Source organism: Podarcis pityusensis (genome assembly GCF_964106645.2).
Source record: "Podarcis pityusensis genome assembly, chromosome: 1".
Taxonomy (NCBI): Eukaryota; Metazoa; Chordata; class Lepidosauria; order Squamata; family Lacertidae; genus Podarcis; species Podarcis pityusensis.
In genome coordinates this window covers 104,849,208-104,870,362 of record NC_138028.1, presented here as the reverse complement: position 1 = coordinate 104,870,362, position 21,155 = coordinate 104,849,208, and the positions used below count along the sequence as shown (strand labels likewise).

At 41.2% G+C, this 21,155-nt stretch overlaps 1 protein-coding gene across 49 annotated transcripts in view; it reads left to right on the top strand.

Annotated features, from left to right (window-relative positions):
- Positions 1-7,274: 7,274 nt before the first annotated feature.
- Positions 7,275-21,155, top strand: part of NEB (nebulin) — a 159,629-nt gene continuing 145,748 nt past the window's right edge. For 48 of the 49 annotated variants that reach the window (XM_081004288.1, XM_081004289.1, XM_081004277.1 and 45 more), the window contains exons 1-6: positions 7,275-7,417; positions 8,064-8,160; positions 11,742-11,802; positions 16,346-16,387; positions 19,411-19,620; positions 20,234-20,341. In XM_081004288.1, the coding sequence (XP_080860414.1) occupies positions 11,770-11,802; positions 16,346-16,387; positions 19,411-19,620; positions 20,234-20,341 (393 nt within the window). In that variant the 5' untranslated portion in view covers positions 7,275-7,417; positions 8,064-8,160; positions 11,742-11,769. The remainder of the gene's footprint in view (positions 7,418-8,063; positions 8,161-11,741; positions 11,803-16,345; positions 16,388-19,410; positions 19,621-20,233; positions 20,342-21,155) is intronic. The other variant, XM_081004257.1, reaches the window with a different exon arrangement.

Genomic DNA, 21,155 nt, shown 5'->3' with positions numbered 1-21,155 from the left:
AGTAGTTTGGTTATCTTTAACATTACAATCCTATGCATCTTCTCGTAAATAAATCCCAGAAGAGAGTATAGAATTTTAGCCTAAGTGAGACACTACAAAGTGAACTGCGAAGATTCAGGCAGATATCTTCTGGTTAACTTTTTTGTTGTTGTTGCAATGTTTCAGTTGACCCTAATCCAGGTGTTAGATTATTGTTGCTTTAGAATTCCCACCTACCTTTTTCCATGGATCAACTACCTGAATCCTGCCCCCCCCCCCATTTGTTAGGCCAAAGATTTCTTACCTTCGCCTGTCTTTGGCTCAACAGCAAGCTTCAGAATCCAGTTGGCCTCAGCCCAGTTTTCAAGCCACCAAGCTGCTCACTTTGGCTGCTTACGTTTAACTTGAGAGCCAAACATTTCTGCCAGAAACCAAATGAGCCTTCAAGATTTACCCACAAAATCAGCAAGCGGACAATGAGTGTGATTTGCTTCCTGTTGGAGTCAGTGGTATAACTTCAGTGTTGTTTAATGAAGCTTGAGTATACTCAACCCTGTAGAAAACACAAGAAAACCTTGTTCTGAGCACAAGGCTTAAGAAATGTAGTGCTGTGCTGAAACCCATCTTCCAATTTCTCAAAGGTGTTCTTCCTGCATGAAAGAGGCTTATGTTTTTCTGCGTTAATTGCAGGGCACTTTCAGTGTGTGCATAGGGATGGGTCCCCCCCCCCTTTATTTAGCTCACGTTTAATAGCAAGCGTATCTAATTCACACTTCCCTAAGCAGTATGTGAACTTAAAATGCAGCTAGCTATCCTTCAAATTTTGCGCTTCTCTGAATTTTCCCATGCATTTTTCCATTCTGGAATTGTGCAAAGATGTGCGTAAAAATGCACATCTTTGGGAAGATGTACAAAAAAATGCATTGTCCTGGGGAAAACTGCTTGAAGATTTGTGTATAATTGGAGTAATGCAAATTAAAATGCAGATTAACTTTTGTTAGGACTGAGTTTTTTTAAAAAATGCTAACTAAATGTGGAAATGTAGCAAGTTGAACTTGGAAAAATGAGAAACAGAAATTCACAGGTTTGGCTGTCTCTAGTGAGCTTTAACTGAGGTGCGGGAAACAGTAGAAGCTGGCTACCAAGCACCTGATATCAGTGCATTTGCTAATATTTGATTTTTATTTTTTTACATGAAGTCCTTCCCCTTGCCTTAGAAAATCAAAATCAAAATCCCACGCTTATTTCTTTAAGAAGATTTAAAATAATTCAGCTGGAAAAGTTAACTGTGAAGAGAAGTATATGAGCTACTAGTAGTTTGCAATGTATTTTGCTGGAAACTGAAAATAAATCTTCACTGTTTTGATTACGAGCCTAAATTTATTTGAGTAGAATTAAGCCACTATCAAGTTCTGCTTCAATATTCAAGCTGAAGCTTGATAGTGATGGAAGCAAATGGGTAATTACTTTGTAAACCTTTGATTTTTGTTGTTGTTTGACAACATTAGCTATGCAAGCATACTTGAAAATATTAAAAACTGATATTTAAGTGAATATTGGAATAGGCATAGGCGCTGCTGGTCTCCTGTACAGAAGGCAATTCTAACAGTTCCATTATTTATTCCTGGAAATAATATTCCACAACCAGGCTGGAGGCTCTTTCCCCTATTGCTTCCAATCAAACCTGTTGGTAGAGGCTCCTAGAGAACAGCCTCTCTACAGATGATTATTCATTATTATTCAGAGTTCATTATGAAATCAATGTGTTTTCCATCCCATTTCCAGTCCTCATTTCCCCTCAATCTTGAAAAGTTATTGCATTGTCTCTGCAACTGCAGTATTCCTTACCTAGGAAAATAGTTTTCTACCAGACAGCAGCACACAATTAAAGATTTACTTCTAGTCACACAGACTTTCCATGCTTTAAACTGTTTCTGTATGCCTGATAGGTTAAAGAGAGAGAGAGAGAGAAGTTTGTCAAACATCCTAATCAAATATTATGAGCATATGCAGTTTTGCATTTTAAGCTCACAGAAATCATAGTATTATCAGCTGGCAACTAAGTCAAATGGGCGGGGTACTACTACTACTAATTATTACAATAATAATTACTACTATTACTTGAGCAATAAAATGAAGCTTGTTTTGGTGTCCCAATGTTAAAGAACACTTACTTAGGAGTAAGCCACGGGGGGAAGCCTGCAGGATCTTGTTTCTGAAAGGATCTTCAGCCTTCACTTCCGAATTTATTTTTCAAGAAGTTCCATAGTCTCTTCCATGTGAAGATTTGATGAAAAATGTACTGGAGATATTTTGACACAATTGCTGATATAAGGACTGGGTGAAAAATAAGTCTGCACCAAACTGGTAAGCAATTAGTACTACTTGTTGTTTTTGATATTATTTACATATATCTGTGTTTTATTAAAGTTATTGATTAATCAAACTACTTTAGACAAAGCATTTGTGCTTAGCTTTTTTGGGCTGTTTTGCATTAAAGAGGGGTTCATAAGTTTCAGGTTTGGGTGCATCATTTAGTCATGTTACCTCAAATAGGTATCATGAAGCTGGAAATGCTTCAGAAAAGAGAAATCAGACTTAGAGGAGGGTTGGGATCTATTTCCTGAGAGGATAGACTGAAGGAGGGGGGTGAAACCTGTGTCCCTGCGGAGCCATATCCACTGAAGCCAATTGTTGGGGATGATGGGAGTTGTATTACAGCAGGATGTGAAGGGCCCCCCATCCCTAGACAAAAGCATTTGGGGATTTCGATTTTAGGAAAAAAAAGATGACTAAGGGAGACTTTATAAAATGATGTATGATTATAAGAAAAATTATGCAAGATGATGAGAAAATGTTTGGTGTACAATCAATGAATTTGATTGCCAGGAAAGACACAGGAAAATATTTCACATAACATATAATTTAGAGAATTTACTGCTACAAGGCACAATATATGGTGGTGGCCACAAGCCTGGATGAGGGGTTAGGTGGATACAATAGGTCCCAATACAATCGGTTCCACAACAAAAGGTTGTGTGATGTGCTCCAGCCAGCCACCAAGTCATGCCCTTTCCTAGAACATTCCATTCCATTCCTTTTCCTCAATCCCCTTCCCACTTTTCCTTCCAGCAGACATTCAGCATCATATCACCACTGAACATGCTCAGTCCTCATTGATTCCCCCCCACAAAAAAAGTTTTTTGTTCCGAAAACCTTGGGACTCCATCAAGCCTGCTGAAAACGTCCCTTCTCTGGATGAATGGCCCCCAAGTAGGGTTCCTCTTGCCTGTCCAATGCAAACGTAAGCAGGGATACTTGAAGAGCGAAGCTGCTATGTTGAACCTGGGACTAGATGATCTGATTGATTCTTTCCAAATCTGACAATGCAAGGATTGTAGCTCAGTGTTCAAGCAACTGCTTTGCATACAGTAGGTTTCAGGTTCAGTCTTTGCCATCTCCAGACAGGATTGGGAATGCCCTCGGACTGAAACCTTGGAGAGCCAGAGTGAACATTACTGAAGTATATGGACCCAAGGGTCTGATGCAGTACAAGGCAGCTTCCTAGGTTCCTATAATTTTCATTGTTTGACTGGATGCATGTATTCATCCACATACATGACCTTAATGCTAGGCATGATCCTAAAGTGATCCTATAAATACGTCCTCTTGGTGGGGAGAAGCAAGAAATCATACAAACGGGAACTTTAAGACATTGGATACTACTGGCTGGGAGACTGTGATACACATGTTTTGAAGGTCATGGTGGAGGAGAGGAGCACCCACCCACTCACATTAAGACCACCACTGATAGTGTATTATTTGGAGTACAGGTCATCAGGAGAAGGACTGAATGCAGTTGAACAAATCTCACCTTGCTGATGGGTTTCCTGGTGGATCTGGGGAGAAAACTTTGGAACAAAACTTAGCGTAATTGAGAATGCTTTTATCCATGTCTTAAATTTGGAAACTGAATTCATCCCTCAAAAGACTTTTATGAGGTCACCATGTGCACATGCTTATTGACGTCTTAAGCTATGGGTGGCTCGTTCTGCATCTGTCTTGAAGCATCTTAAAGTCCTGTGGTGTCACTCAAGTGTGTGTCTCAACCTGCTAATCAGGAAGCTTCTGGGATGTAAGTAAAGCTTTAACATTGTGGTTGAGTGAGAGAGGATATTCGTAGTCAGGCATTATAAGTCGGTCACTTGATTTTGAATACGTCATGCATATGAGTATAATCATCCCTGATTGGTTGTATTCCTTATGCTAAGCAAAAAGAAGCACCGAAATATTCTTTGCTCATGGACGGGGTGAAGCAAACAGACAATGGCTTCCTTCAAAGTCAACTTCGGAATTCACGGCTCATACAATATTTCAACTCAGAGCTTACTGGTGTCTGCTTTACTCTTCCTTTTTTTTATTGATACAAAGTTTTTTATTGATACAACAAAAAAGGAAAAAAAACACAAATACCAAATTACACACAAGAATAACCATAGACACATAATTTTCTTAGCAAACAATAAAACATCTATTGGTCTTAACACTAAAGACCCAATCTTCCATCTATTCCATATTTCAAATTCATATTACTTATTGCCAATTTTATCATAATTATTGCCAACTTTTATCATAATTAAACTTACTCTTAATAAATCTCTAATTTCTTATATCTACCTTGCAACTATTACTGAAGTTCCTCGAATGCTGCAACAGAATTTAAACTACTATATTTATTTTTCAGATATTCTTTGAAAACCTCCCATTTTGAAACAAATTCCTGTTTTGATTTATTCTTTATTTTTTCTGATAAACCATCTAATTCGGCATATTCTGTCAGCTTTTGGATCCAATCTTGTATAGAGGGGATTTCATTACTCTTCCATTTTGCTGCGATCAAAACTCTTGCTGCCGCCGTCGCATATAAAAAGATATGCTTCCTCTTTTGTAGAATATCCAAATCTGTTATTCCCAGGAGGTAGGCCTCTGGTTTTTTTATTGAAAGAGATCTTTAGCATTTTTTGCAGTTCCTCATGGATACTCTCCCAGAATACCTGTATTTTCCTACATATCCACCAAATTCACTCTGCTTTACTCTTCCAGCTCTCAGGATAAATGATACCAGACCTGTCCATAATACAAACTCCGGGAGTGAGTTTAAGGTACAACCCCATTGGTGCAACAAAAAGGAAACTGGCATAACACATGAGCAGGCCATGGGTTGCAACCTCTGAGTATCTTGTCCCTTCTCATGATGAAACTACCCTGAGATCCATACTATGGAACCACCTCTTTATAGAGGCTCCTCCCCTTTTCAATATGTGCCCAAATCCCTATCTGCTCCCAAGTGGCAGTTGCAAGAGCAAGTTGTGTTTATATTGGAACAAATGCAAGATGGGAATGGTCTACAGCAGATATGGGGAACCTATGGTCCTCCAAATGTTGTCGGACTCTACTCCTATTAGCTCCAGCCAGCATGGCCAATGGTCAGGGATGGTGGAAGTTGGAGTGGTCCAACAACATATAGAGGATCGCAGGTTATCCATCCTTGACATTGAGGATTGCTATGAATAGGTTGAAAAGCCTGACCAATCAGATGTGCTATCAATCAGATGTGCTATTGACACTGAGTATAGAAATAAATTATTGCTGAATTACATTACAAAGTCAGATTAGCTGACAGGGAGCTAGAAGACAAATGAGCCATGGCTTCTCCGTTTCTACACGTGCATGGAAAACTGCATCTGGCAGCCCCTCTGTGAAGTTATAGACTACAGCAATCATTCTACTCCCCTCCATGTTTCAATTGAATCCAGAATACAGCCCGGTTTGAATTAGCACTGTGCTAAAACCAGCTCCCTGATTTCTCAAAGTTTTCAGCCTCTGTGAATAAGGATTCTGGTTGTTGTTTTCTGCCTCTTTATCCCAGACATTTTAGAATTTCTTCATATTCTCAGTGGGCTGGGGTAGTGAGTGTGTTTTTCTTTCCATTAAACATGTCTGCCATCTCCCTGATCTGAACTCCCTGCCTCCACATTGCAGGAGATATTTCATGACACCATCCTCAAGCTTTGATGGAAGTATGTGAAGCTGGTGTGATTGGCCATTCGGTGCCTGAGATAGGAGCAGTCACTGGTTTTGTTTTTCTAAGTGAAGCCTTTTCTTTTACCTTAAACTTTCCACACTGATTTTTTTTAAAAAAACAATACTATTGATTTTCAGCATTACAATGACATGAATGTACATTTATATGTTCAAAACCAAACCGACCAAGCAATAAAATATTGAAACGACGACAATGGTTCTACTGCAGTTATTTCACACCAATGTTGGGGAGGGTCGGGAGAGGGTAGTTGAAGGAAGAGGTGTTTAGGTGTATTGATTGGCTTACCTATATCATTCTCCCACACTGCATGAAATGATGTATAGAGCCGAGTCCCTTTTCTGTGGACAGTCTGCCAAAGGCACTCACTCTTGAAAAGCATCAGAGGCCTGAGCTCACCCAGTTGCCTGAGATTTGGGGCACAATTGACAGTTGGATGCCATGAGGTTTTCAGAGAATGAAGAATGGAGGCATCTGGGAAGACTGCGGAAGGAAGGAAATTCAAAAGTATCCTCGGCCACCAAGCAAAACCCTGCACCCCAACTGCAAGAATGTCACCAAACGTTTCTCTCCTGTTTCATAATAAAACGTTTCTTACAAAGTGATGCAGAAGTAATTTTCAGCACAGCACTCGTTTGAATGGCTGAATAGGCCATGGTGACTGGTGTCCATTGGGCAGAAAGCAACAGTAGGTGGGACAGATCCAGTGAGAGGCTGAGAACTAGTTCTAAGCTTTGTCTCCATCCTACTCTGTGCTGAGTCCCAAAAGCGCAATGCTGAGACTAAGGATGGAGAAAGCAGCAAGAAGGTGGGCAAGTGGGGACTGACTGAGGATAGACTGAGGTTGACAAGGCACCAAGCACCCCACTCCTCATGGACTAATCCTAGGACTCCTCCCTGCCTTTGGCAGAATGCCACCACAAACCATGCAGAGCAGGGAAGTCACAGCGTTCTCTAGGTGGGCATTGCTCCCCGCCTGCAATATTGCCCTCAATTTTTTTTGTACAAATCTTGTTGCAGTAATATTACGTATTTTGCCAGCAATCATAATTTGGCTGAGCTGATGCTCTTGTAATGTTTTGGTTAGAAATCAGACTAATGGCAAGTATGTGCTGCTTTCCTTTGTGGCGCTGCTGAACAGGTGGCCGTCCAAAGGGTCACTTTGTATATTTAGTATCTGAAACTTGATCGAGACCGAATCTGATTGGCTGCCCCAAGAACATCATAATTTAGGAGCTGATGCATCAGATGAATGCTGCTTTTGCCCAGCGTTTCTCAGGAGGGAGGACAGTTGGAGAGGCTTTGCTGCTAAGGAAATTTATTTAAATATTGCTGGTAAGTTCATTTTTTAAAGTGTTGTTTCGTTTTCTATAGAATTTATCTTGGCCAATTTGTCTCTTCAAATACTTTGTGGCCTGTTGGGACTTCCATCAGAATAAGAGCTGATAAACATTTATTTTTCGAGCATCTGTTTATTTTCAGTGAGGCAAGACAGGAAGGGATTGTATTGGATAAGGTTTTACTGAGGAGAGATAAGGTCCTGGCTGTGTAATCTGGGGATGGTAAAACATAGGGACTTGGTAGATTAATGTTCTCCTATTTAAGTAGCTCTTGTGTTTTATTTCCTCAGAATTTTGGCAAGTTTCGTTGGTGAGGCACCACTTTTAAATCTTATTTTATTCTACCTTTAGTGAAGAAAATTGGCACTAGGAAGGGACAGTGTCTAAAGAGCCTATATTTAACCCACAGTACTGGATTGCCACTTGCCTCAGAAGGAATTGCTGTTTAGCTAGCTAAACAAAACCAGCCAATCGCTCTGAGGTATTAACTTACATGGCAAATATATTTGAACTAGGAAGCAGCTGTTGCAAACCTTCATGTCCTTGCCCGCATTAGAAAAGGGGCTGCAAACCCAGGGCACCGCAGGGCCTGCTGAATTCACAGTTCTAATGGATTCATTCATTCATTTTATATTTCCCAGGTTTGAGAGGAAAAATACATAAAGAAAAGAGGCACAGAAGCAAACAATCCTTAAAGGCCAATGGTGGGAAGACAGAAGTTAACTTCATTAACTTAAGGTCATTTGAAATACATTGCTGAATTTGCACGTTTGCTGAAATTAGACTATTGTTAAAACAGCCTTGCAAGTAAGACCAAAAAAGTTATTTGTTCATAAAAACAAGTGGCTGCCATTTATATTGATGTAAATGATGGTGTGACATTGATGGTCTGAAAGAAGGAAGCAGGCTGGGAAGAAAGAACTAACTATTCTAGTTTAGATAAGCCGCCTTGACTAGTCACCTGCAGGCGACTTATATTCACCCTTGGTGACTAGGCAGGAGGCTTTTTCTAAGCTTGTGTAACATTACTGGATAGGAGAATTCTCGACTCTTAAGGCCTACATCTCAAATCTTCAGCAAGCATATTTGACTTCAGTAATAATGATAATAATAATAATTTCATTATTTATACCCTGCCCATCTGGTAACATCATGTTCTGTGACACTTATTTTCTGGTTGCTGGAGAGAAAGTTCAAAGCGTTATGGCTGTAATCCCATGGATCAGAACTGCATGTGATATTTCCACCCAGAAAAGATTAATGTGGATTAACCACTGCTGGTGTTTTGTCTTGTGCTGGTAGCCGCTGCCAGCAGAGAGGTGCCAATTGTTTCTCTCCTCCTATAGGCTCTTGCACAAGGTAACAGATGCATGCCTGGGAATTGCTACGGGTGTGACTGAAAGTTTCCCACAAGTTCTTCAAAATAGAATCACATTTATTATATGGGGTGTTCTGTTTGGCCAGAAACATACTTCATACTTCAACTATTTTGCATGTCACAAATGTCCTAGTCACAGAAGAAAATAGACACAATTTTGAATTCACTTAGTTAGCTCCACATACTTGCTTACTGGCATTCTAATAGACTAGAACTAAGTACTAGGAGAATCCTCCAGTTTGGACACCAAAAAAGCCAGTGTGATTTAGCTGGACCTAGTACCTTTGGGCCATGAAACTCATTGGGTGACCTTGGGCCTAGCTAACTAGAACAGTGAAATTCTGTTGCTGACTTATATAGCAGCCCTCTTGAGTGAAGAGGGCAGTGGCATCATATCTGCAAGTCCCATCCCAGTGTCTTCACACTCACAGGAGACTTTTGAAAACTGAGTGAGAAGATCTGAAGTAAGCTTTTAGTTATATTCAACTCAATGCAGTTAAAAGCTTTGATGTGACTGGGAATCCTGCATTATCAGGGTTCCTTACTGTGTTGGAGGTTTCTAAGTGCATTTATCTCTATGTGCTTAGAACTCCTCTTTGAATCTTTCTGTCCAGTGTTGGGGTGCAGCACACAGGCTGCAGGCTGAGGCACATGTCCCCTACATACCCCTTCTCCATCCCATGTTGCTTGTACTCTTGAACAGGCCAAAAAGTGAAAGGTAACTTTCATAATGCAACTTAGTAGCACCAGAAATATGCAAGGCTGATGTATGAAAAGAGGACAGAGTTTCAACAATTAAAAATTGGTAGCCTAGAGTTGGGGTGGGCGGACTTCAGGCATATGAGGTCCACTGTGTGTTGGGTTTTTTTTCACTAGAACCCAAGATCTACCAACCATATGCAAAAAATATAGGGTGGGATTAAACTAAAGAGTTGTGTCAGTGGAAACCCTGTGCAAGGGCTTCTGCTTCCACAGTGTGGCTTCCTTCCCCTGCACCCCTAAAATTGGAAGAACCCTTGGAACAGTGTGTAGGGGGTGGGGAGAGGGGGGTTGTTCTGTCTGGCAAGCCAAAATGCTTGCCTTGATGGAACAATCGCCTTAGCATGGTGTTGAATTCCTCCCATGTTGTTCAAATGAAAGAACAGAGCGTACATTCCAAGCCTAGGAATTTGCTTTCAGTACCAAAACCAAACCGAGCTCACAGTCCATTTGCATAAAAGTCCCCTCCCGATGAGCTTTCTTCATTTCAGGCACCTCATTTGGGGGGTGGGGTGGAACTCACTTTGTTATTGCTGTTGTTGAACCATTGTGTATCAAAAACAATTGCCGATCTACTACAAATCACCCAGAGATCTCTCTGATATGCTTTCTGCCCAGTGCTGATATAGACTATGAGATATAGTTATAACTGAGAAAATTATATAGAAGGAAGAACTAAGGCAATCCAGTGTCTAATTTTAAAAACAATTACCGTATTTTTCGCCCCATAGGGTGCACGTTTTCCCCTCCAAAAATGAAGGGGAAATCTGGGTGCATCCTATGGGGCGAATGCAGGCTTTTGCTGAAGCTTGGAGAGCGAGAGGGGTCGGTGCGCACCGACCCCTCTCGCTCTCCAGGCTTCAGGAAGACATCCGCAGCCTAGGCAGCCCTGCGGGAGTTCCCGCAGGGCTGTGTAGGCTGCGGATAGCAGCCTGCTTCCCGGAGTGCCGGGCACCCCGAAAGCAGAGCGCCTGGCGCTTCAGGAACACATCCGCAGCCTAGCAGAGCGCCCCGCGCGCCCGGCAGACATCCGCTCTGCTTCAGGGTGACCTGCGCGCCGGGCGGCAGGCTGCTATCTGCAGCCTGGGGAGCCCTGTGGGAACTCCCGCAGGGCTGCCTAGGCTGCGGATGTGTTCCCGAAGTGCCGGGCGCTCTGCTTTCAGCGCGCCCGGCGCTCCGGGAAACAGCCTGCTATCCGCAGCCTAGACAGCCCTGTGGGAACTCCCGCAGGGCTCCCCAGGCTGCGGATAGCAGCCTGCCGCCGGGCGCGCAGGGCGCCCTGAAGCAGAGCGCCCCGCACGCCCGGCAGACATCCGCAGCGTGGGGAGCCCTGTGGGAGTTCCTGTAGGGCTCCCCACGCTGCGGATAGCAGCCTGCTGCACGGGGCGCCCTGAAGCAGAGCGCCCCTCGCACTGGGCAGACATCGGCCAGCCCCACAAGCTCGGGGGACAGCGGGGAGGCGCAGCGCCGCCATCCCGCTGTTCCCCAACCTGTTCCCCAACCTCCAAAAAACTAGGTGCGTCCTATGGGATGGAGCGTCCTATGGGACAAAAAATACGGTATGTTCTTTTATATAGTTTTGGAAAGACAGTTGGTAATTGTATGGTTTGGAAACTAAGTAGAAAGATGCTTTGCAATGCTTTGCAATATTGAGTTGCAGTCAACCAAGTTCTGCTCAAAGGAGACCCACTGAAATTAATGGCCCTAAATTGATCACGCCCATTCATTTTAATGGGTCCACTACGAGTAGAACTAACATGGGATCCAACTAGTAACTTTTTTTTTCTTTTTGCAATGATACCATATTTTCTTCTTCCTTTTTCTCTCTCTCATAAGATACTGTATATTTATATTAGTCTGATATTTTAACAGCATAACAAAATCCACGCATATCCTAGTTTTGGGTGGTATCCAGCTAACAAGTCTCACCAGGCAAGGATTTACACTTGTGCAATGGAGCTTTCCCCTCTCCTCATCTTGTGTGTGCCCTGTAAATCTGTTCTGGGGCGTTGGGGAAACCCCTCAAAGAGATTTAGAGGGTGTGCAAGAGGAGGAGAGGGGGACAGGGGTAAATCCTTGCGCTGACGGGTACATTATTTGGATGCCTCTCTTTGATTGCTAATGCTCTGTGGCATTGAGTTCATTGCGCTGATGTTCATTTTTCCACCTCTCTTGTGGCCAGCGAGTAGTGGGAAAAACACTCTGCAAAGATGGAAGAAGAAGAATATGAGGAGGTTGTGGAGGTAAGACCCCAAACATTTTGACTTCCTCAATTCTTTTGTCTCGAGAAATGTGGGTTAAGTTATTGCTTAGAGGAAACACCAACAACTAATAGCAAGTCAGGAACCTGAGATTGCTGCTTCTAAAATGTGACTGTCTCCAGATTCAGTATTCTGACTGGCCATTTTTAGAAGTATGTATGTATATGGCTGACCTCTTGCAGCTGTGAAGTAAATGCAGCATGAGGAGAAAATGATGGCAATGATGCCCATCTTAGTTCCCTCACCAACCCTTAGCCTTCAATCTGAGTTAAATATTTGCAAAAGTTCTATGTAGTTGATCATGGAATTCCCATTATTTAATGATATTATTATTGAGCAGAATGGGCATTAAGGTCAGTGATCTAGTTTGGCCATGGCTATTTGTTCATAGGCAGCAGGATTTTGGCTGCCTATCAAGGGCTTCCTGGATCTTTATGTAGTTTTTTAGATTCAAGTCCCAGCCATGAGTTGCAAACAACACCCATATGCAAATTCCTTGTAATCACTGGGTTTTCTCAATGGGTGTGTTTGGGAAAGGAAACATAGTTCAGAGGTAGAGCATGTGCTTTGCATGTTCAAGGTTCAAGGCCTCTCTAGGTAATACTCCTATCTTAAACCCTAGAGAAACCATGGCTAGCTAGTGTAGACAATAAATGAGCTTGATGGGCCAATGGGCCAAGACAGCTTCCTATGTGGTTTTGACTCAATGTCATCTAATACATATGAGCCATGACCACTACCCACACCGTGCCAACAATTGGGGGTTGAAGCTCACTGTACATATTGCCTGTGAGTTTGGATATGTTGTATAAAGGTTTTATAGGGTTGTGTCCAACTATGTTATATTCAAAGTAGACCCGTCAAAATCAATGGGCATGACTAACTTAAGTTCATTTATTCCAATGTGTCTACTCTGCATATGACTTAGATACAAGCCAGTCAATTCTGCTGTAATAGTATTATCTATTGTATGTTATCGATGACAAGTGTCACAATCAAGGGTATCTTTGACCATAATATTTTCCTTTGTTGCAGTGGCAAAAGCTGTCGTATTTTTTTCACATATTCATACCTTCCATGTCATAATATCTGGTATTCCTGTCTGTTCTCTCATCACTGTGCGTTTCTCATTAGACTAATAATTGTTCTCTATTTCACAGTGTCATTTTTAATTGACTTTGAATTGTGCCTATGTGGGCTTGTTTCTCCAGATGTCTGTCTCTCTTTCCCCCCACTTCTTTCTTGAGATATTCATAGCTGGACTAAAACATTATAAATAAAATGGCAACAATTGCATCTGGTATTAGTTTAAAGCTGCCTAGCCCTTTCCAGAAACATTAAAAATAGCTCTGGTCTTCATCATTGCTTGCCAGTTATACATTACTCTCATGTTTTAACTCTGGGCGAAACAGATTCATGCTCAGAAACAAATTTAACATATTGCTGAGCAATGAAGCATTTGCTCTCAAGGAGCCAAAATCCAAGGGCATGTCATGGATGATTCTTTGCGTGAACATTTTGTTTGGGACATCTGGCTCTACTGGTTTATGCAGAACCTGTAGGTCAGAGATAGGAAACCTTTCTTCTTAGTAAAGGGCCTATGCTACCATTCTGAAGCTGGCCAGTAGACCACAAGGAAAAAACGTATGGTTGTGCTCCTATGATGGCACACATATAGTTTCTCACAAGCTCTCTGACAACTACATGCACATCTGCTTATGAATTCCCATGCCTATGCATATATTCTCATTTATAAATAGAATTAGTACAGCATTCTTACAGGCACATGCATACACAGTGAAGCTCTCTTCCCTCTCTCCATCTACATTCTCTTTTACTGCCAAGTACCATTGGCAGGCTGTGAAGAAAAAGCCAGGGGGAGAATTCACTCCGTCTGTTCTTGTAACCCACCCAGGCACACGGTGGCATTTGCAGCTTGGGAAACAAGCACATTTTTCTTCTGGAACAAAGTTATTTGCAAAAGCATTCATCAGCTGCTGGTGTTGGCAATGGTGGACACTGCCTTTAGGTGGCCAGTTTCTTCAGACTTCACCTTGGGCTAATGTGGTCCATGGAAATGTGAAGGGTCATAATTGGACAACGAGTCTGAGATTCTCCATCCCTGCTCTATATTCTATTGGGGGGGGCTTTTAAGATCAGTTTTTTAAGACTTTCCATATCAAAGAAGAACAAAAAACCAATAAAAACTCACAGCATATAAACCTATACATTTGGTTGCAGCAAGCACGCAAACCAAATGAATCAACAATAGAAAATCACTCATAAATTGACAATCCATAAGACACAAATAATGAATAATGAATGTTCAGTTTGATGTAATGCGATTTATAATACTGAGAGCATGTATAGCCCAGTAGAGAGGCATCTGGACTTAGCTACAAGTCTAATAATCTATTTATATCTATATCAATTTAAATGTGGGTGACCATGTCATACTGTGGATGAGAGATACAAAAATAGATCATAGTGGCTCTTGCGTCATCTATAGTATATCATCAGCTATGCCTCAGTTTCACCAGAATATACCATACATGAAATGATACAAATAACTTTAAAGATGTGTGGTGATTCTCAATGAACACTTGCGATATTGAGTGAAGTTTGAAACTGAGATGCACTGAGATGTTGATTAATGCAAGCCCTATCACTCAAATGTCTGAAAAGATGCTGGTTGCCACTATCAGTGATAGGTTTTATCTTGATAATGCTGTGGATCAGCTTTGGGAAATAATTTTGAAGGATCTTTTAAGAGTTAGAGCAGGCCCATTAGCAATATGTATACAAATTGGATTTTATACACCAAGACAGAAGTTATAAATCAGCAACACTTGCGACAATAAAACAAATTCAGTCCTAGGGTTGCTGACAAAAACATGTTCCAGTTAAGCATTTTTGGCTCTTTCGGATCTTTGTTCAGTTTTGGACATACTTGACTGACTGCATTTGTGAGAGTCCACACTCCAAACTACTCTCATTCTATGTTGGTACTATGGAATGCAAATGAAAATGCAGACCTAGAGAGCTGTTCACATGAATAGGAGTTTGGACCTGCATAATCTGCACTGGGTAAGCTTTGAGTAGTTGTTGGCTAATTGATTTCTCTCACAGTTTTAGGGTAGCTCTTTAGCACGAAGAATGACATACTGATAGTACTAAAGGAATTTGGGCATGTTACTATTGGGATCATTTCCATGGGGATTGCCTAGAAGTTGTGATTAGATTTGGTTAGGTTAACAAGATTCTGGAGGCCATGGTTTCTATTTTATTAAGTCTATGCAGTAAGGATATAATGCTTAAATTTTACATGGTGGGGCTTCTTCACTGTATGGACAATAGAATACTCCAGATACATTTCCAGTTCATGATTAATCTTAGGGGAGATCAACCATACACCTTTTCCCTCATGAAGTCAAAAATGTTGATTTGGGCCTTTTAAAGGTTATTGCAGTTTCCATATTTAAAACCTTTGCCAGCAATCGGTTTTGCCAGAGGGTCATTTTAAGGAAAAGGTGGAAGTGGAGTAGGCAAGCCCCAATACCAGTCCTAACTCATCATTTTTATTTCTGGGCTGGCAAATGGATGTTGAGGCTGAACCTTTACAGATACTGGATTTGTTCCATATGAAATATGAGTCCCTGATCCCTATGGGAACTCAGTTCAGGCCTGACATAGTCAGCTGCAATACTGGATACTTCATGGAGTATTAATGAGATTAGTTCACGACATACATAGAAGAAATGAATCGAAGGTACGAATGCACCTTTAGGCTCATTGATCATTCATCCTGACTGTTTGCAGGGAGATTAGATGACACCAGCAATTTACTGAACATTCATTCTGATTTGTTTGTGGTTAGGTTGACTCACATTGCATCAAACAAGGGTTATCTCACACTATCCTGTGCACTTTCCTGTCACTTTCTTTATTACAAAAAAGACCAATTGGGGTGAAGGGATTGAGTTGGTGGCTCAAGAGCTCTAAACCAACTTCAATTGTGCAACCTGCTGGTATGTTTTCCTGACTATTTCCAAGAGCTGACATTTGAATTTTTTGAATACGTCTTCCTCCCCATTAAAAAAACTAGTACCCCATGGGAAATGGGGCTTCAGCCGAGTGTATGTGTATAGGAAACTCTGCAAGTCTAGCTAGAGGTATACAGTCATGGGTCCTTAGATGGGGCTCTGTACAGTGTCCAAAACCTAAGCTGCTGGGAGACAAGGTATTTCACACTTGCTACAGCCTTTTGCATATTTGTTGAGGGTGATCTGACCTTGAAAACCTACTTATGTTCATGAATTGCTCTTTGCTGCAGTGAAACGAATGTTTGTAAACCTTCACCTGTTCCTTTGCTGGTGGGAATCTTCAAGAATTTTCCAGCAGAACGTTACCTCTACTACCAAAACATTTCTTCAGCCCTACTTTTTATTCTTTGAGTCAAAGGAAAAGATGCGTCTCTTTGTGAATGATATTGTGAAAAATAACAAGGTCTCTCCTTTGTTTATAGTACTACATTGAAGAGGAGGTCATTGAGGGTGAACCGGGAGAGGTAAAAGCCTCTGTTTTATGCACAAACCCCTTGTTTCGTTATTTTTAATGCTTTTCCAGGGTTTTATGTGTTCCCACATAATAACCCACTAGGATGTGAAATTCATCCAGTGACCAATGACTTAATCAAGAAATATGGCTTGATTATTAACGCAGAGTATTAACACAATATTCAAAGAAGTACTTTTCTCCCCTGATGCTGTGTGGATGGCATTAATTTGCAAAGGGCTCTAATGGCATTGTATTCTTTTGCTCCTGTAGTTGTTATTATGCTCAGTGCTTTGTATGCTATTAGATTAGGTTTTTCTTGCTTCCCTTTGGATGGATGCAGATTCAGAGTACAATCTGCATCCCAGAAAAATCATTAACTAATATTTCATGGGCTTTAGTGGTTATGACTATACCTGTCACGTTGATAAAATGATAGCAGTGCTTCAACAGTGAACAGTATTCCTTAAGAACCATGAAATGAAAAATGTCATTTAAAAGAGGAATGGAATAGATTCAAAATAAGAGATTTACCAAAGTCTTCTTCCTGCCTACTTTTATACCTGTCCACATCAGTCCTGTATCCATTCATTGTGTGGTGTCATCCATTTTCATCATGCACACCCCAATCTTACGTTCCTATCTTTTGTTTCTTGTTTATGTGATGGCGCATCTTCATGATCTGCAGAATTTATATTAAAAAAATTGATTTAATCGATTCTCCAAATGTTTCTGTTTTAAATCTTTACAAGATGAAATATTTCTTCAGGCTTTCAGTAACATGTGGAGAGGGTGGAAGAGTTCTGCAAGTAAAACAGAATCTATAAAATAAGAACAACACATAATAAGCTAATATGCATGGAAATTTCTCCACTTACAGAAAGCTGTGTAGCTTATACAGGGTAGCTGAATCTGCCTGAGATGTTATCCTAAAGCAGACATGTTTTTATAATCCACTGCTAGCTGCACCGATGTTATTTTTGTTTCCTATGATGGGTTGGCACTTTTAGAAAAAATAAAGTATTTTATAAAAAGTTTAATAATAGATACTTAAAATAATTTCTGAAATTTATTTTATTGCTGTTTTTATTTAGAATCTAACCATGTTTAAAACATGAGTAAGCAACAACAACAAAAAGCTAATATGTTGTGTACTATATATATCTATCACATTCAGGTAAATTATATATATGCTGCTTCAGTTTTATGAAGTAAAGTTAGCCTTATACAATTTTTTTTTAAAAATGACCTCATATACATCTTGCAGAGACACTGATTATTCTTGTTTAGCGATTCTCTGATCATGTATTCTGGTGTAATCTCACTCATTTTAATCTTACTAAAGGTTATTCCAAAGTATAACAGTTTTAAGGGTGTTTCTGCCCTCTGAGACTACCCCATCACTGATCCACATTCAAAATTCCTCTTGACGTCAGTGGGAGTTCTCTGTGTGCAATGGCGGTGTGAAAAACTCTTATGAAATCCAACCCCGGCGGTGAATAACCAGAAACCTTTATTTAGAAAACAGTCAACCTTTTGAACAGCCAACCTGTTTCTCATGGAAACAGCTTGGGTGATGTGTGTCATGTTAATATAATAAGCACATTAAGGCATTCCTCAAATGGAAGAGGGACTTATGTTGGGGGGCCAATGTAATAATAATAATAATAATAATAATAATAATTTCATTATTTATACCCAGCCCATCTGGCTGCAGTGTCATACCTCATTGTGTCCTGCACCACAGCATTGCTAAATCATGGCTGATGCTTCCCATCAGTCCTATCTGACACATTCACACACAGAATGTGAATCAAAATATTTGTGAATACCCTGAAAATTCTAGCAGTGATCTCTGCAGTCATGGTGATAGATTCTGCAGCTTCTGAGTGAATTGACCCTACAAAAGCTATTGCAAATACACTGTCCGGATAGGGTGGCCACTTATAAATCTCCCTACAAAAGAACAAATGCACCACCATAAAAGAGGGTAAAAGGGCACATATTTGCATAATATTTGCATATGCTAATTTATATGTGTAAATTTTATGCAAATTCAAAAAATAATTACTGCAATTTAAATTCTCCACTGTGGGGAAGATTGTGACCGGGTGACCTGTGCAGATGCTAACTCAGGCGTCTTCAAACTCTGCCCTCCAGATGTTTTGAGACTACAGTTCCCATCATCCCTGACCACTGGTCCTGCTAGCTAGGGATCATGGGAGTTGTAGGCCAAAAAACCGCCCCGGGTGTCATCACTGAGGGGGGTGACATTCGGCAGGCTGCCCACCCGCGACTCCCAAGCCTACCCCAAGCCATTTAGGGAAGGGGCGGAGCTGAGCCGCCTTGCCGGTGGCCTTCCCCCTTCATTCTGACAGCTCAGGGGAGGCTTGGGAGTCACAGGTGGGTGGCGCACCATTGCCCCCCGCTCCTGGCCTGCTTCCTGGGGGGGGGGAGCCTCCCCCAAGCTGTCAAAAGGAAGAGGGAAGGGAGGAAGGCTGCTGACAAAGCGGCACAGCTCCCTCCTTCCCGCCCAGGAAGCAGCCCGCCATGCGCCGCTCGCTTCGTCCCTCTGGGTGTCTTGTCCCCTGGGACGCTCGCTGTGGGTAGCGCCTCCCTGAGACACTCACTCTGCCCCCTGGGACGCTTGCCCTGCCTCTGTGGCCCCAACCCCAGGTGCACAGCATGTGTGCCACTCTGGGGGCCGGAGCAGCTAGCTCCGCCTCTGAGTGCAACACCTTTAATTTCAGCAGCATGCACCAGCACACTGCTTGTTTACATTAAACCATGCTTTGTTCTAACTATAATTTAATGTGACATGAGGACCAGGCCACTGTATATTATAGAAACTTTAAAATAAATAAATGAAGAGGAGATAAAAGTTTGGCTGATTGCAAGTTGCTTTGAGCTGCCCTGGGCGAGAAAAAGCGACTAACAAATTTAATAATAAACCATAAAGTGATGGTAGTAATAAAAGGTTCTACAGCTATTCCAATGTGCTAATTGAAACCCATAATACTTCCCCCACATTCCTAGATAATTACGGAGATCACGGAGACAACATACACCACTGGATCTGGTCCTCGCACAGTAACCACTACAAAGCATACTACTGAAACCATGGACACCACTCAAAAGGCCTCTCCTCCTGTCAGAAAAAAGGTTGTACGGAAAAAAGTGGACACGTCAAAGTTTATGACACCTTACCTGGATCACAGTTCGAAAATGCAAAAGCTCTTCAGTGATGTAAGTCAAAAGTTGTTTCCAGCATCTCCCATTTGAAGCAATTGAGTCCCAAGTTTGGCTAAGTCCAAACTTTGAGAGGTTTTATATTTGCGTTGTACATGGTTGTTGTTTTTTTTAAAAAAAACTCAGTTGTTTTCAATTTAGAAATCTTTGCTTGTTTTTTTTAATGAATATTATAGCTAGCAACATTACAAATGATGCTCACCTGTTATTTTCAGTGTAGTAAATATTGGTAACCATGATTTATCCACTCTAAGAGTGTGGAAGGAGGGAGGAGGTCTGGCCTCCCCTCCACAGAGCTAATTTCAAAATAATATTGGCATCCGCACAACATTTCTATCCCTGCCATAAAGCCTAAAATTTGATGAACAAAATTAATTTCTGCCCCCCAGAGCACTACTTAGGGAAATAGAAGACACAGGTTGCCTCTTCCTGCTTTAAACCATCTTTCACACTAGGCTTGTATTTCTCTCCTTGGGGGTACATAGAATGTCTCTATAAATACCACTTAAAATCTTCAGGTGAAAGCATTTCCACAGTTTCCAGAGGATTCACAATAAGAGCTTGATAGCATGTTGACTCTGTCCTCATTTTGCTCTGTTTTCCCTTCCAGAACAAGTACAAAGAGAAGTTTGAGAAGGAGAGAGGGAAGCCATATGCAATCACAAGTGACACCCCTGAACTTCGAAGAATCAAGAAAGCCCAGGACCAGCTTAGTGAGGTAAGTGCCAGGGCTGTCAGAGTATTTAAGCAGTGAGCTGTGCCTCTCTGAAGCTATTTTAATTCTAGTGAGGAAGGCAGGAGCCACACGGATAAAGTTACAGTAAGCCAATCTGGAACCTTAGAAGAAATGTTGCTAAGATTCTTGGCATAGCAAAATGCAGACTCGGCATCAAGCTAGAAATTCTAGGATTCAGATTAAATGCCTAGATACCTGTGAGTCAAGGAGGGAGGAGTAAAAGCCTTTTTGACCAGTGACACCCACAGACCCACCCACCCACCTACAAACATACACATGTTCTTATTCAATAAAGGAAATGTGGGCATTGAGGCACTGTGGTCCAAGATTGGCAAACACAGGCTGGGTGCTGATGTGCACTCCGATAACGCACCTGTATTGAGATGCACATTCATACCTGGGCATCCCTGATGAAGCCTCCACTTTCGCTTAAAGGTATAGTTGGAAGTGGACATTTCCAGGTGCTTAAAATGTCCACGCTCGTAAAACATGGTGATGCATGTATCTGTTTTTTTTGTGTTTTAGTTTTATTGAGTTATATTGCAAATACATACAGATCAAAACTTTTAAACGTGAAAAGAAGAAAAATAATTTTAAAAGGTTACAAAGAACAAAAAAAGAAAAGAAGAAAAGCAGAAATTTAAATAAATTACATAAACTAATACAATTAAATCTTAATGAAGGTAAGAAAAAATCATAGATGGAACAGCGTTAATTCATAAGACTTTGCAAACCAAATACATACACTTTAAACAGTTACCTCTTACATATCGTCTGTTTTCCTAAGAAGCTAACA